The 14,842-nt window shown below is 52.6% G+C and overlaps 1 protein-coding gene across 4 annotated transcripts in view; it reads left to right on the plus strand.

Moving 5' to 3' along the window:
* The window catches only part of VIPR2 (vasoactive intestinal peptide receptor 2), a 59,292-nt gene that overhangs the window by 36,060 nt on the left and 8,390 nt on the right, over positions 1-14,842 (plus strand). For all 4 annotated transcript variants that reach the window (XM_072776771.1, XM_072776772.1, XM_072776774.1 and 1 more), the window contains 2 exons: positions 7,929-8,026; positions 12,115-12,256. In XM_072776771.1, coding sequence (XP_072632872.1) covers positions 7,929-8,026; positions 12,115-12,256 — 240 coding nt within the window. The remainder of the gene's footprint in view (positions 1-7,928; positions 8,027-12,114; positions 12,257-14,842) is intronic.

Genomic DNA, 14,842 nt, shown 5'->3' on the forward strand with positions numbered 1-14,842 from the left:
GGACAGTTTTGTCTTCCTGATTTTGTGATGATGCTGAGGAAGGTCTTCTCCAAGTTAATCAGCCTCCAACATGTGGTCCTGCATCCACAGGGGACCAGGGTTGTCCGGTGCTTGTGCTCAGGGCTGTGGGACGCGGCTGCCTGGTCACGCGGCCTGCAGGGTGCCCCAGCCTGTGAGCACTCAGGTCCCATTTGGTGTTCACAGCCCTTTCCATGTAAGAAAATGTCACGACTTCACAGGCTGGGGCCAAAGGCCTCCACTGGCCAGGCTCTAACCCCAGGCGGGTCCCTCCTCATCTGTGCAGGCTGTGCCAGGCAGGGACCAAGCAGGAAGACAACAATGTTAAAATACCAAGTTAAATGTAAAAGGGAGTGTTTATTTGTGATAGAAAATGAAATCACAAGTTGCTGAAGCCTCGGACCTCAAACGTGCTCTTCATTTACGATCTCTGTAAGTGGAGATGTCTCCTGTTGCCAGCTGCCTGGCATTCACATCCCTTCTGAGGCCCCAAGGCCTGGCCAGCTCGGGTCCCAGCCCCTGGCTCTCACTCTGCATCAGGGCAGGCTGTTCTGTTCTCGGGCTGCGCTTGCAGCTAAGAATAGGAATTCCAGGGCATCTGCTCCCTGGAGAAAACCACCAAGGCAGTTAACCCTTTTGGTGGACCCCCAGTGGCTACATCCACAGCTGCCTGGGTTTTCAGGTATCCCCCTGGTTTGGGGATGGCAGGGTTTTAATAACTTAGAGGCTGTTTTCCCACAGAGACGCCGTGTGATCCACACTCAGGAGCAGAGGTGCCGTCCATACTTGTGTGTCAATGCCCCATGAGCGACCTGAGCCCTCCGTAACCTTAGGAACCTCTGGAAGAGGTGCAAGAACCAGGACCTGGGAGATCAGTACCTTGTCCTGGGAGAAGTCCGTGTGTACCATGCAAGCAGGGTGCAGCTGCATCAGAGGGACCGCGTCCCCAGGCTCAGTCACTTCACTCCTGTCTCCTGCCAGTTTTAACGAGGTCCCCATTCATCGCGGCCTCAGCCCCGATGCTCCATGAGACCCCAGGTCCTTCTGCTATCCAGCTTCCTGCTCGGGCACTAAGTACGGGTCCTTACAACAAAGGGAGTGGCGTTGCCATTGTCTTTCCTGCTTTACAGACAGAGGATAGAGGCCTGACCCAGTGCTGGGGTCCAACCTAGGTCCTCCTGCCCTGGTGGTGCTGTCCTGCTTCTGCTCCCCCAGGGGCTGCTGGGCTAGGTCATCACACTGGCCTCCTTATCCACCTCAGTTTGAAGATCAGACAACATAGTGAGGAGACAGTTCAGAACCGTGGAGCTTCATGATCCCGGTTCCCAGAAGCCCTCAGGGGAGCAGAAGGGGTTGAGGCCCGTGTGTGCTCCTGGAGCTGCAGCCAACATGGTGTGACTGGGTGTGACCTGCTGACAGCAGGACAGAGCCTGTGGGGGCGACTCCCCGGAGGAGGACCCCTGACGAAAACGCTGAGTGGTGGGCAGGGGAGTAAAGTCGGAGATGCAGAGACAGCATGTGGACAGCAGTGAGGCCACGAACAATGCAACCGCCTTGTTACAGGAGGGTCAGGGGTGGGGAGCAGCCAGCAGGTGCCTCATTACAGCAGAGGGACCTAGGAAGGATTTTCATCAGCCACTTTGACCCTGTCTGCATTGTAGACCAGAGAGGTTCTGGAAAGATTCGTGTCAGAATCATGGCAGGCTCCTGGTTCTGGGCCAGGCAGGCACAGGTGGGGTCTGAGAGTTTGCACTTGACACTGTTACTGCGGTTCTGGGGTCTAGGGGTCACACTGGGAGAGCCCCATTGTGGATCCTAATTTCGTGGCTGCTGGGCACCTGGTGTCCTCAGATGTGTGCAGGCCCGGCAGCCACTGGCACAGGAGCCACCATGGAATGGACAGAGCACAGAGGGCATGTGCCTCCTGGGTGGGGAAGAAACAAGCTCAGAGGAGGACTGACCCTCCCCTGCACAGTAGGGCTCACTAACTGACTGCTTGATGGTGTGTGGCCGACGGCACACGAAGGTGACCCTGAACTCCTAAGTGGTGACATTCAGTACATGATGGTCACGAGTTGGAGAGGGACTGTAGGAGGCCGCGTAAGGCCAAAGGCCGCTGATAAAGGGGTGTCTTATGCACTGGGTTTCAAGAGGGCTGAGCACGAGATGCCTAGACATGCACACGTAGAAAGTTCTAGAAGGCCAGGGGACAGAACACCTGGAGCTATTGGGGGTTCTGATTCCCGAGTCAGCAGCGTGTGCGGTGGCTAAGACCCGGCAGAGAGTGTGCAGAGCCTGAGCCAAGATGGAAACCCACAAAAACATGGGGAAGGATGAAAGGGACAGAGAGAGTGATGCTGGGGACCAGGAAGGGGTGAGAGGCCGCGGTGGGAGCTCGTGTCCATCCCCAGTGGAGGTGGATACCCCCCAGGGCCAGGTGGGTGGCTGGACCGGGAGCGCGGTGGCCATGGCTGCCGGGAGCAAAGGGGATCATGGTTACTTGAGGTGTTTCCTCTATGATTTTTGTTTGTTTTAGTTGATTGTCCAGCTTTGCTACCAGACTCACTGTGGTTTCATGAATGTCATGCTTTCTCTTTGCTTTTTATACTCTGGGATGATTATGTCCAGGAACAAGCTGCCTCAGATAAGATGGAAAGAACTCACCTGTTGGAGCGGCTGGATCCAGTGCCACTTTTATGGATCATATCTCACCAGCTCATTAAAATCTTCCTCCCTGGTTATTGATATTTTTAGGTTTTCCTCAAAGCTGTTGTAATCATTTTTACACTCCCAGAATATTATCCATTTCCTTAAAATGTTGACTTTGTTAGCACAGACTTTAGTGCTTTGATTAAACCATGTGAGTGTGGGTGTGAAATACAATTTAGATATTTGTTTCTCATTATTTTTCTCCTTCTGATACTTGGCAAAGTATCTCTTTTATCGGCCTGCACGAAAGAAAACTGCCCTGAAGCTTGTCGTTAACCTGATCACCTCCCAAGGTGCTCATGTCCTCAAGCATTTGCAGAGTACTCACTGTTCTGGGCATTTCATACTGATGTCAAAAAAAAACTCGGACTTGTGGCCCCGTTGTCTCCCGGGGAGCCTGCCTCCTGATTCCACCTGGTGCTGCCAGCACTATTCCCTTCTTGCTTTATTTGGCTCGTTCTGTTATTTTTCTGGCTTCTGTAGTTGATGCTTTATCTTTGTATTTATGAACAAAGGCATTTGAAGCTGTGATTATGCCTCTGATGATAATCTTGACACACTTGTTATGAAACGCTCCCATGTTACATTTTTCAGATGCATTACTGCTTTTCTAGCTCTAATTTTATTCTTTAGAAGTGTATGCAAGAAAAATATTGGATAGTCATTACTTTCATTGCTCTTTTTTTTTTAATTTTTATTTATTTATGATAGTCACAGAGAGAGAGAGAGAGACGGGCAGAGACACAGGCAGAGGGAGAAGCAGGCTCCATGCAGGGAGCCCGACATGGGATTCGATCCCGGGTCTCCAGGATCGCGCCCTGGGCCAAAGGCAGGCGCCAAACCGCTGCGCCACCCAGGGATCCCTCATTGCTCTTTTCAATTTATAATCATACATATCGGGATCCCTGGGTGGCGCAGCAGTTCGGCGCCTGCCTTTGGCCCAGGGCGCGATCCTGGAGATCCGGGATCAAATCCCACGTCGGGCTCCCGGTGCATGGAGCCTGCTTCTCCCTCTGCCTGTGTCTCTGCCTCTCTGTGTGTGTGTGTGTGTGTGACTATCATAAATAAATAAAAATTAAAAAAAATCATACATATCATGTCCCACGAGGGACAGGATTTTATATCCGTCTGATTATGCGTGTCTGTTCTACTTACCTGTGCTCTTTTCTCTGCCAATTGCCATCATTCATTCATTCATCCCACAAATATCTGATCCCTGTGATGTGGTGGGCAATACAACTGTGCTTTTGCTATTTTTTATATACGGTGAATTCAGTTTACCAGCTCCCAGGACTGTGTTCATCTGTCTCATCTGGATTTGGAGTGAAAGGGCAAAGCTTTCCCTCTGTCCTCTTGGGAACAATCTTTCTAACATTCATGGTTTCCTCCTTATCGGCTGAACTCCCTTTGTGGCTCCCAAGGGGGAGCCCAGTCCTTGGGTCCAGGTGGGTGTGAGTAGGGGTCTGGAGATCACTCTGAGAGCAGCTGGAGATCATGCACAGTGGAGTGCAGCCCTCGGGGCCAGGGATCCCGGGGACACGCAGAACCGAGCATTTCCTTTGAAGGCCCCAAATGGGGATGGGCCCTCTGGAAGGGGTGTGAGGCTGGAGACCTCAGGGGGGCAGGCAGTCTGGGGCAGGGGCCCCTGGGTAGACCCTCTGCAGTACTCAGAGCCACGAGCTGGCTTTAGCCACTTGGAATGAAAATAGATTTACATTTGCCTCAGGGAAAAACACAGCTCCACAGGGCTCACCTCCTAAACAGAAATTCTTATTTTTCAGTTCTGTCCACATAGGTGATGATGTGTGGGAGATGAGATGTGCACAGAAAATCCCCAGAAGGTGTCCCTCTTCCTTCCTCCTGCACAGACCCCAGATTGTTTTCTTGCAATTTGCCTCCTTCTCTTAAAAGCTGGCTGTGAGAAAGTTTCCCCTCTGCTCCATCCTGTATGGAACTATGTGGCTGTGGTTGGTCCTGGCGTTCCCAGTTGCCGTCGTGCGGACGTCATGCATTCTGTCCTGGTGATGTTTTCCCAGGGCTGCCTCTCACTGAAGGTCCAGCTCTCGCTGGACTCTGCTCTGCTTTGCAACGGCCTTAATGGAGGCAATTTGCAAGGAACCAAATTAAGCTTTCTTAAATGACTGAAAACGTGAGATACATAAAATCTAAACCAGCTTTAAGCAAAGTAATATAAATCGAAATGTGGATATTCTTCTCTCTCTCTCTCTCTCTCTCTCATTTTTTTTTTAAGTGAATGTAGAAAAAATGTCTTAATTCCTACTTATCTCAATTTCCAGCTTGTGCATTTTCTCCTGGGACAGTCTGGGGGTGAAAACATTGAGTTCCCTCCCGTGGGTGCAGGTCCCCAGCTCCCAAGGCACTGTGCTCAGTGTTGTCAGTAAATGTGTGGAGCAGAATAAATTAAACTAACCAGTAATACCAAATGTGTTCAGCAAGAAATAAAAATCTATAAGAAATTGAAGGTAAAAAAATCCCCAGTACTCAAAAATACTAAATATGGTGTAACAGTGTTGCTTTAACACCCACGGCTGGGATTCTAAGAAAGTAAAGAATCTCGATAAAAGAGCTGAGAACCAGGTTCCAGGCAGCAGGGGCAGCCAGATCATGGCTGGATCGTCGTGAAGAGATGGGGTGAGCAGCCTGCCGGCATGGGTGGCAGCAAGGGCTGGACGTGAGGGCTGCACCAGAAGCCTGACTCTGGAGGGGACAGGGGATGTCCTCTCATCCACCCTCGCTTTCCCAGAGGAAAATCTACAAATGTGTCACCTCATGCGTTCCCTCCTGCAAGTGGGGTTTTGCACTTATGTCTCTGCGTGGCGCGGCATCCCTGAGTCCACAGGGAGCATCCTGAGCTGGAAGCAGCAGGGAAGCTGGCAGGAGCGAGCACAGGTGTCCCAGGAAGGAAGCGTCCTTGCCAAGACCTTACAGACTCCTGTAGCTCAACTCCAAGGACAGGCTTGTATCCAAATGCACAAACCACACAAAGGAAAAGCCACTCTGAGTGAAAGTCAGCAGATGACAGGTCACATCCTCAAAACTTCAGATAACGGAGGCAGGTGTAGGATGCAAATAAGTGCATTTGAAATATTAAAAAAAAAAGTAGAAATTAAAAATGTAAACCCGAAACAAGATGCTCTAACCAAAACTTATCTGGGAAAAAATAGACCTAAAAATGAAAGTCAGGGAGATTCATTACACAGGGAAGTCTGACGTGGGTAAGGCAGGTTACGGGGTTCTCAGTGGGGAGAGTGGGCATTGAACACGCAGCGCCGATGCCGCAGGGCCTGACAGTGGGAGACTGCACGGCTCTGGCGGGCAGGCGGTCACTCTGACAGCAGTCCTGAGAGGAGAGGACGCAGGGGTCACAGCCCGAGGGAGGCTCCGGTCCCCAGTTTGGAGAGCCTGACTGTCCCACTTAACTAGAGGAACCCAGGGCCAGACCATGTGGTGAGGCCACTAATGCCGGAGACTGGGGACCATGGGCTGGGCTCACACAGAGCAGGAGGGAAGGCAGAGAAGAGGACCGTCCACTCAGAAACCCAATGGAAACAGACATTCCAGAAAGACCGACAGGATCCACAGTCATAGGCCCTCATTAAACCTGTCCAGGGAACGTGCCGCCGGCAGAAAAAATTAAACCAGAAAAAGAACTGTGACTGGAGAAAGGCTGAAGGTGGACACAAATAAACACACGAGGGAGCACAACGGGACTGATGGACGCGGTGGTACAATCAGGCAGAGGGACGAGACACTCAGTGAGGCCAGAGCTTGACAACAAATAACGTGGCTGCGCAGTGATACGAGTCATGAGCGTCCACGCGCAGGAACCCTGGAACCACTCGGCTCCCCATCAGGTGCCCTGTGAGGGTGTCTGGGGGCTCCTGGGGTGGCTCGGCTGTCCTCGGCTGGTGACTGCTGGAGGCATTCCATAGATGCTGTGGTTATTACACGTATGGGATCTATTCCATGTATGCACGTATTAGGTGTTGTGAGATACGTGCACGTTACATATAGATTGTTTGCTATCCTTTTGATAGTTTTGAAATACTGCATTTTCCAGTTATTTAACATGAGCTCTGATCACAAGACGAAATGCAGAAACACCGCTCAGGATGCTCCTAGGAGGGTCCTATTTGTAATCCCTCACTCGGAGCAGAGCACAGAAAATGGACAGACTCAAAATCAGAGTTTTCAAGGACATTTTCAGAATGCCAGATGCCAACTCCTCTCCTCTTGAGCTAAAAAGAATGACAGCGCAGGTGCGGCCTCTTTAACGTCTAAAATGGGGATCCTGGTGTGCCTCGCGGGGCTCACAAGGAAAACCTTCTAAAATCAGATTAGTACATGAGCTTGCCTGTTGGAGCTTCTTGCTCACCTTGATGCCGGAACTACTTGAGAGGCTAGCCAATTAACTTCATTTTCTCATTAAATATTAACTCATTTTTTCCCCACATTTTGTAGTTTGCTTCTGAAATATGTCATCACCACAGTAAGCCTGCAATACTGAGGATAATAGGTGAAGGAGCCCTCTCCTCGAAAGGGCATGACCTTGATGGAAAAGAACAACTCTGGGGTGGACGGTGGGTATGGATCCGCCCACAGGGACCCGCTGACCCGCTGCGGCTGCTGCACCCCACAAGGCCACAGGAGCAAGGGCTCATCAGGCCGCTCCTCCTACCACAGCCTGGACCCACATTTGCTCAGTGACCTGGAGTGGGGGGTCAGCCTGGTGCCTCCCCGTGGGCACCACCCACTCTCTAGGGTTTGCACTAAGCTGGTGTGAACAGGCTGAGAGGAATGCGGCGTGTGCAGCATGTCTCCTGGGTGGCTGCTCCTCTCAGGCCCTAGGAGGCTGGGACACACTCGCTTGCACTACCAGTGGTCTTGTTTCCTGGGGCTCCATCATGGGAAGCCCCCCGAGGCACCCCGGTTTCCACAGCAGGATCCTGATCTGACAGCAGACTTGGGGATCCCATGGGTCATCCCTCTCCCTGCTGTAGACAAAGTCATTCACAACGAATTCTAAGGAGAAAGGTGGGCATTTAATGAGACGAGGGTGCAGGACAGAGGTGGGCCGACGCCCGCTGTGTGCCTGGGTGAGGGAGGCACTTGGGCGGGCTGGGAGCTGGGTGTGATAACGGCGGGCGCCGAAGCTCACGGCTGTTTTGTTTCCTTTCTAGATCACCTTCTACATCCTGGTGAAGGCCATTTACACTCTGGGCTACAGTGCCTCCCTGGTCTCCCTTACAACGGGAAGCGTAATTCTTTGCGTCTTCAGGTAAGTGTCAGGAATGAGTGATTCTGGTGTCTGAGACCGGATACTGCCTTTGAGCCTCATGGGCCAGTCAACCTCCATCTCCGTGTGAGGCCAGCAGACCTCCCTTGGGGCAGCCAGTGTGAAATATGATGCTGATATTCATATTTTTATTTAAAGACTCTGCATTTCTTATATAAAGAGATAATACCAGGCAGCCCAGGTGGCTCAGCGGTTTAGTGCCGCCCTCCACCCAGGGCATGATCCTGGAGTCGAGTCCCACGTCGGGCTCCCTGCATGGAGCCTGCTTCTCCCTCTGCCTGTGTCTCTGCCTCTGTCTCCCTTTCTCTGTGTATCTCATGAATAAATAAATAAAATATTTTAAAAGTAAATAAATAAATAGATAGATAGATAGATAGATAGATAGATAGATAGATAGATAGATAAAGAGATAATACCGACTTTGGGTAAGCCTTCAACTTCACCGTTATTTACTAAACCCTTAAGCCCTTATGCAAATCCCTTGTACATACAGAGGCTCTTCCCTTCAGAAAGCCTACGTTCTGGGCCTCAGCTCGAATGGTGTTGAGAGACACTATAAAGTGTTGAAGACTCCGAAGGCAGGAGTCAGACGGCGGGGGTTCCTGTACCCGAGTCATGGTGGGATCTGGACAGTCACTTCCCTTCGTGGTCCGCACAGTGTGGCTGTAAGGATGTTCCATGGTATGTCACATGCCCTCTGGATTTTGCCAGTTTTCCTCCTGATCTGAGGTTCAAGTTCCCACCCACCTGACCGGAGGGCCATGTTTTTGGTGACTGATGACATGCACCGTGCACAGCTGGTTGGGCAGAGGCAGAGGGAGAGGCTCCAGTTTCAGAAAAAAGCTTCTGTCTGGGAAGAGCCAGTCAGTACAATAAGGACTAAATCTCCAGCACTCAGTAAATTGGATGTTGTTCCTCTTACTTTAACAGGGATTAGGTCTCCATGGATCTTATTTCTCTTGACACAAATATATTTCAAATGGTGGCCAGTAATCAGGTAAAATCAACGATGTAACAAAAGGAAATGTTTTAGAAACTAACAGATAACCTGTCAGGAGATCCATACTGGGACATAAGCAAGTAAAGACTGAAGGGGCTGAAAACCCACCAAGTGTTTCCAGGCAGCTCCGCTCCATCAGGAGGGAAACCTCAGGAAGAGAGGGGCAGTCCCCATAACGCAGAACTGCTCTTTGAGGGACATGGGGATGTGGGGACAGTCCATCAGGTTCTAGGTCTCAAAAGAACAGAAACTCTAGTGCAACAGTGATACCTATTCTAGTATCTTCTGTATTTTTCTATGTATTTTTAAATCTTCAAACTGTTGAGGATAAAAAAATTTAGGGAGGTAAGCTGGAACATGGTATCTTTTTTTTTTTTTAAGATTTTATTTATTCATGAGAGACACACACAGAGAGAGGCAGAGACATAGGCAGAGGGAGAAGTAGGCTCTCTTCAGGGAACCTGATGTGAGACTCGATCCCAGGACCCCGGGGTCATGACTTGAGCAAAGGGCAGATGCTCACCTGCTGAGCCACCCAGGGGCCCCAAGACACAGGGTATCTTTAACTAGAAAACATTCAACTTATTATTACAGTTCTCCCATACGAACCATCCATATTCTTGGCATCGGCAGTTTTTTTCCCAGAATTGGATGCACAGAGTATTTAATGAGCAAGACCAATGGCATTTTGGAACCATGGCCAATATGGGTTTTGGTTTGTAAGAGCAGCTCGAGTGATTTCATGAGTACCAACCGATCTTCCATACATGGACATCGTTCGTCACCTACCGGTGGCACTTGGCTACGAAATGACACGTCTGCTTGGGTGTCATTCTGCTCTGTTCCATGTGTAATGGTCACTGGAAAAAAGTGAAAAAAGTGCACAGGGCTGGTGTGCAGGCCTTGGGTCTGCCCGCATCATGGCCACGGAGGCACCTGCCTTCCCGCCTCCATGTGTCAGCTGTGCTGCTGTGTCCAAGACCAAGCCCCATCCGTGATCCGGGGTACTCCACCCAGGAAGCAATCCTTTCCAGTCACGGACACTTAATGCCCATAAGGCCCCGTGGCTAAGAGAGCAGTTGGTGACCACATTCTTACTTCACACAGACGCAGAGCAGCTTGTCCCTTAGGCCAGGTCCAGACCCCAGCGTGGACGTGAGTAACAACCACATGGCCTAGTTTTGTGTGGGACGCGCGGAGCTCAGGTGCACGTACTCCCCCCCAACCGCCCCCCAGCCTGTGGGAGCTGGGTTCTAGTCTAGCCTCCACGGAGGAGCACGTTCTGCAGGGTTCCTCTGAACAGCCACCCATCATCCGGCGTACTTGGAAGGGAGGCTTCATGATGAGCAACGAGTGATGTGGGCACGGCTGGGAAACAGTAAACACTCCTGCTGTGATGGCTTGTTCCCTGAAAGGAGTCGTGCCCAGGTCCGGGGGACGGTGACAGACCCCAACCCCGCTCGGAGCAAGACATGGGCAGGAGACTGAGGACAAAGCTGGGAGGAGAGAAGAGGTGGCTGGAGGCGTGGGTGGGTGCAGCCACCCCCCCCACCCCGCGAACAGCAGTGGGAATGCCAGCATGGGGCCAGAGCCGCCTGGGGCATGGGGGGGGGCTGTCGCGCAGCTCTCATGGTTCCTCGTTATTCCCATTTCCCCCTTTCATGTGGTCACTCCTGCATTCTGTTCTGCTCATAGGTGTCAGCCCAAAATTGTGGCACGTCCTTGTATTGTAGGCTTAACCTCCGATGGCCCCTTTACCCCCTCCCGGTCCCTGTCATGCTCCCGATGTTGCTGTTTTGTATTTTAGTCCTACACCTCTTTTAAGGCCACCAGGAGTGATAGCTGTCATTTGCGGCAGAGCGTACCTGGAGGTGCCATGTGCTGACGTTCCCGAGCCTTCCCCATCCCCGGGTCTCCGTCGGGGCCCTCCTGCTGCCTGAAGACCCCCTGCAGGATCTCCCCCAGCCCAGGCCTGCTGGCAGTGAAGTCTTGTGGTTTTCAGTCGCCTGAAATCCTCTTAATTTCTCCTCATTTGAGGATGTTTTGAAAAATATGGAAGTCTCTGTTGGCAGTTTCATGTTTCATCGCACTAAAAATGAAGGGCATTTTTCTCTTTGGGAGTCAGCGGCCCGTGTCACCACCGTTTCATTGAAGGACAGGGGCTTTTTTCCCCCCACAAGCTTGGAAGCTAGAATCCGTTTGGTTTTCAGCAGTGATGCTATTGGGCACTTAGCGTGGTTTCCTTTCCGTTTGTCCTTCTTGGGGGGTTGGTGCTCCTTCAGTCTCTGATTAGAGTCTATTTGCTTCTAGACATTTTCAGCTCAGTCTCTAAGGACCCGATTGTCCCTCTTGCATCTCTGCTCTCGCATGCCGTGCTCGCCGCTAAGCATCACTCCATCCCCATGTATTTCCTGCTCTTTTCTATACATTCCATGAGTCGGCTTCTCTACCCTCATCTATGCTCAGCCTACCCATGTATTTTCTGTTTTGTGATACCCTTTTTTACCGGATCTAATGTCAGAGGTGGCCACTTCGATGGCTAATTTTAGGGTTCTTTTTGAGTTTTCAACTTTCCATTCGATTTTTGTAGTCAATTCCATTCTTCAGTAAAATTCTCTGCCTCTTCACCAATTTTTTGAATATATTAATCTGAATAAGAGTCCGTGTCTTAAAATGTCAATATCTGAATCTCTTTCTATTCCCTGGGTTTTTATTTTTATTGCATTTGATCATTTACTCCTGTTCCTGGCAAACCTGGTACTTTATTATTGAAATCACAAATAATTTAACTGTAGAGGCTTTGGGCAATGTCTGAAATCCCGGTCCCAGACTCCCACCCAAGGACGTAGGAACACGGTGGTGGGGGGTGGTCACCTGCAAACTAGTCACTGTGCAAACCGCAAACCCCTATGTGTGGTGGGGATAGTAGGTTCCCTAAACACAGGAGAAGGGCTGGAGCCAATTACTACAGTGTTCACAAAACCTGAGTCTACTTATCCCTCCCCCCTCCCCCCGCACCCCACCCCGCATTCCCATCCCCACCCCTCATCCCTTCCTCTCTCCACCACAGGAAGCTGCATTGCACCCGGAACTATATCCACCTGAACCTGTTCCTCTCCTTCATCCTCCGAGCCATCTCAGTGTTGGTCAAGGACGACGTTCTGTACTCCAGCTCGGGCACACTGCACTGCCCTGACCAGCCATCCTCCTGGGTAAGGCTGTCCCTGTGAGCAGGTCTTCTCTCTGAGGGCAGAGTGGCATGTGTGACCTGCAGCCCCACGACCCCCGTCCTTACTGCCCTGGCCCTCAGTCTGTGTGCCCACCTCACACCCTGGCCAGTGCACAGGGTTAAAGGCAAGGAGCCAGGCCGGAGAAGCAAAGCAGAGGGGTCAGAGGCTGGGACTCAGGTGAGATGGGGGTGGGGACACCGGTGCCTCCAGGGACTGGAGGTCGTGGGCCGTGAGCATTGAGTCCCAGGGAGGGCCAGCACAACCTGAGGGCATTGCCCTGAGTGATCAGTGCCTGGTCTGGGCTAAAACATCCTGACATTGATGGAGATGCACAATGCCGTTGTTTTCACCCCAGATCTCCCAGCTTATGAGCAATAGATGCTTCCAGAGATGGCTGGGTGTGAATCACCTGTGCCATGAGTGAGCCCCTGCAGCCCAGCTCTATGATGGGAGGAAAATCCAGCTGATTATTTCTGTAGATGTTTGTCACTCTGGCTGTGTCTTTAGCATTCATGGACCTCCAATGCTTAGTCCACATAGGACAGCACTTGTCACGCCTGCCCAATAGGCAGGTCACTCAATTGAGTCCTCCTGAGCCTCAGCAAACAGCTGCAGTGTCCTCAGGACCTTGGGCAAGCGTTTGGGCTCCAGATCAGACCGCAACCTTTGAGGTGCTCCTCTTTCCATAAGGAGCTAGGACGCTGGTCAGTAGGTTCAAGGGCCTGCTTCTCAAGACATTTGGAGGAGCCAAGAACTCGACAGAGGCTGTCCCCTTTTGAGAGAAGGCTTCTTGCCACCTCTCACCGACCCCCACTTCCCACCTATCGGGAAGTGAGCTCTGGGCTCAGTGTGTCTCCTCCTGGTGATCCAGGGACCAGGACACAGGCAGTGACCTGCTGGGACCAGCACACATGGCATGCAGGGTCACTGGGGGTTCTCAGAACCTGCCTGCAAGCTTCCCAAGGCACCCCTGAGAGCCTGAGTTCGGGAAATACACAGTGGCCACTGTGAGCTCTGCAGTCGGAGCTGAAGGGTCTAAACAGCCAAGCTCTGACCTGGCTACAGCCAGCTGCGCCAGGGGCTGGGGGGACGAGAGGCAGAGACTGAGGCTGGAGGCTGAGCATCTGCATATCCTGGAGGGTCCTGGGCGCACTGCCCTGTGGTGTCAGTCAGAGCGGCAGATGGTTGGGAAGAGGCAGAGTGAGAGAAAGCCCATTGGCACGTGTGCACATGTAATCACTGGGGTCCACATGTGCATGTGTGCAGACATGTGCCCACACAGCCACAGGATGTATGCATGCACAGAGGTCCTCGTGGACATGTGGGAGCATAGCCCGCCTGGCTTCAATCGTCCGTGTCTGGATCCAGGCCCGGGAGGACTGCTGGCCTGGGGCTTGCATGGTGTGGTGGGGGCCCCATGCTCTCCAGGGCTCAGCTGTGGACTCAGGTCACACGTGAGGCCGTGCCCAAGTCTGTGTGGAGAAGGCGCGGGTGCCAGGCCTGCACGTGCACAAGGGCCCCTTAGCCCCGCAGACACCAAGTGTGTTCCAGGGACCAGGGGAACCCCTGATGCTGAGGGCCTGGGCGTCTTACCGGTTCCCACGGAGGATAGCCCAGAGGTGGGGGCAGAGCCCCTCCTGTTCCTTTCAGAGAGCGGGTCCCGGAGCCACAGTCTCGTGCCAGGTCATAAAGCAGACGGGGCAGCAGACCTCCAGCTCCCTGGCTCTGCCAGCCGTCTACACACTGGCATCCTTGTCCTCTGCACTGCTTCTTTCTGACTCCTGGAAAAGCATGTTCTGGTCCAGAAAAATGAGAGGCCAGGCGGCTGCCTGGAGGCCACTGTCAGCAGGGCACCAGCCAAAGCAGGGCTGGTGACCTGACTGCAGCTGCATCGGGTGGAAAGTTCCAAGACCGTGGGGGTAGCGGCCCTGGGGACAGTTCCGCAGGCTGTGGCCCCGATGGGGAGGTTGGCAGAGGGCCCACCCTGGCCCAGACATCCTGTGCTCACATCCCAGAGGCTGTGAGTGGCTGTGGACATGCACACGGTTGGTGTTTCCATGGCTGTACCAAGAAGATGCAGTCACTGTAACCAGGCGTTCTGTGTGCCATGCATCCTCACTCAGCCAGGGTGCAAGCCCCGAGCCAGCTGTTGTGTCGGGATGAAGGGTGGCAGTCGTCTGGCGCGTGGACATGACACAGCTTACTGACCGTCCTGGCAGCACTGGGCCCCACCAGCATCCTGCACATGGACCCTCTGCCTGCTCTTGTTTCTGTTGGGTGGAGCTCACACATGATGACATTGGATCGAAGGGCGTGTATATGTTAGAACCGCAGTGAACCTTGCTGTGTGGTTTTCAGAGGGGTCAGGGCAGTCGACACCACGCCGGCCTCAGAGGCATGGACCACAGCCCCTCAGAGTGTCCCCATCAGGTGGCACAGAGCCCTCCCTCCCCAACAATGAGCAGCCAACGGGTCACAGCCACACTGCGGGCCGTTCCCATAATTGAGTGGTGCCCAGGCCCTGACGCTCGCTGGAGTGGCTCCTGCTCCACCGCTGGCCCGCGGGCA

This window comes from Canis lupus, chromosome 15 (assembly GCF_048164855.1).
Source record: "Canis lupus baileyi chromosome 15, mCanLup2.hap1, whole genome shotgun sequence".
In the NCBI taxonomy this organism is placed as follows: domain Eukaryota; kingdom Metazoa; phylum Chordata; class Mammalia; order Carnivora; family Canidae; genus Canis; species Canis lupus.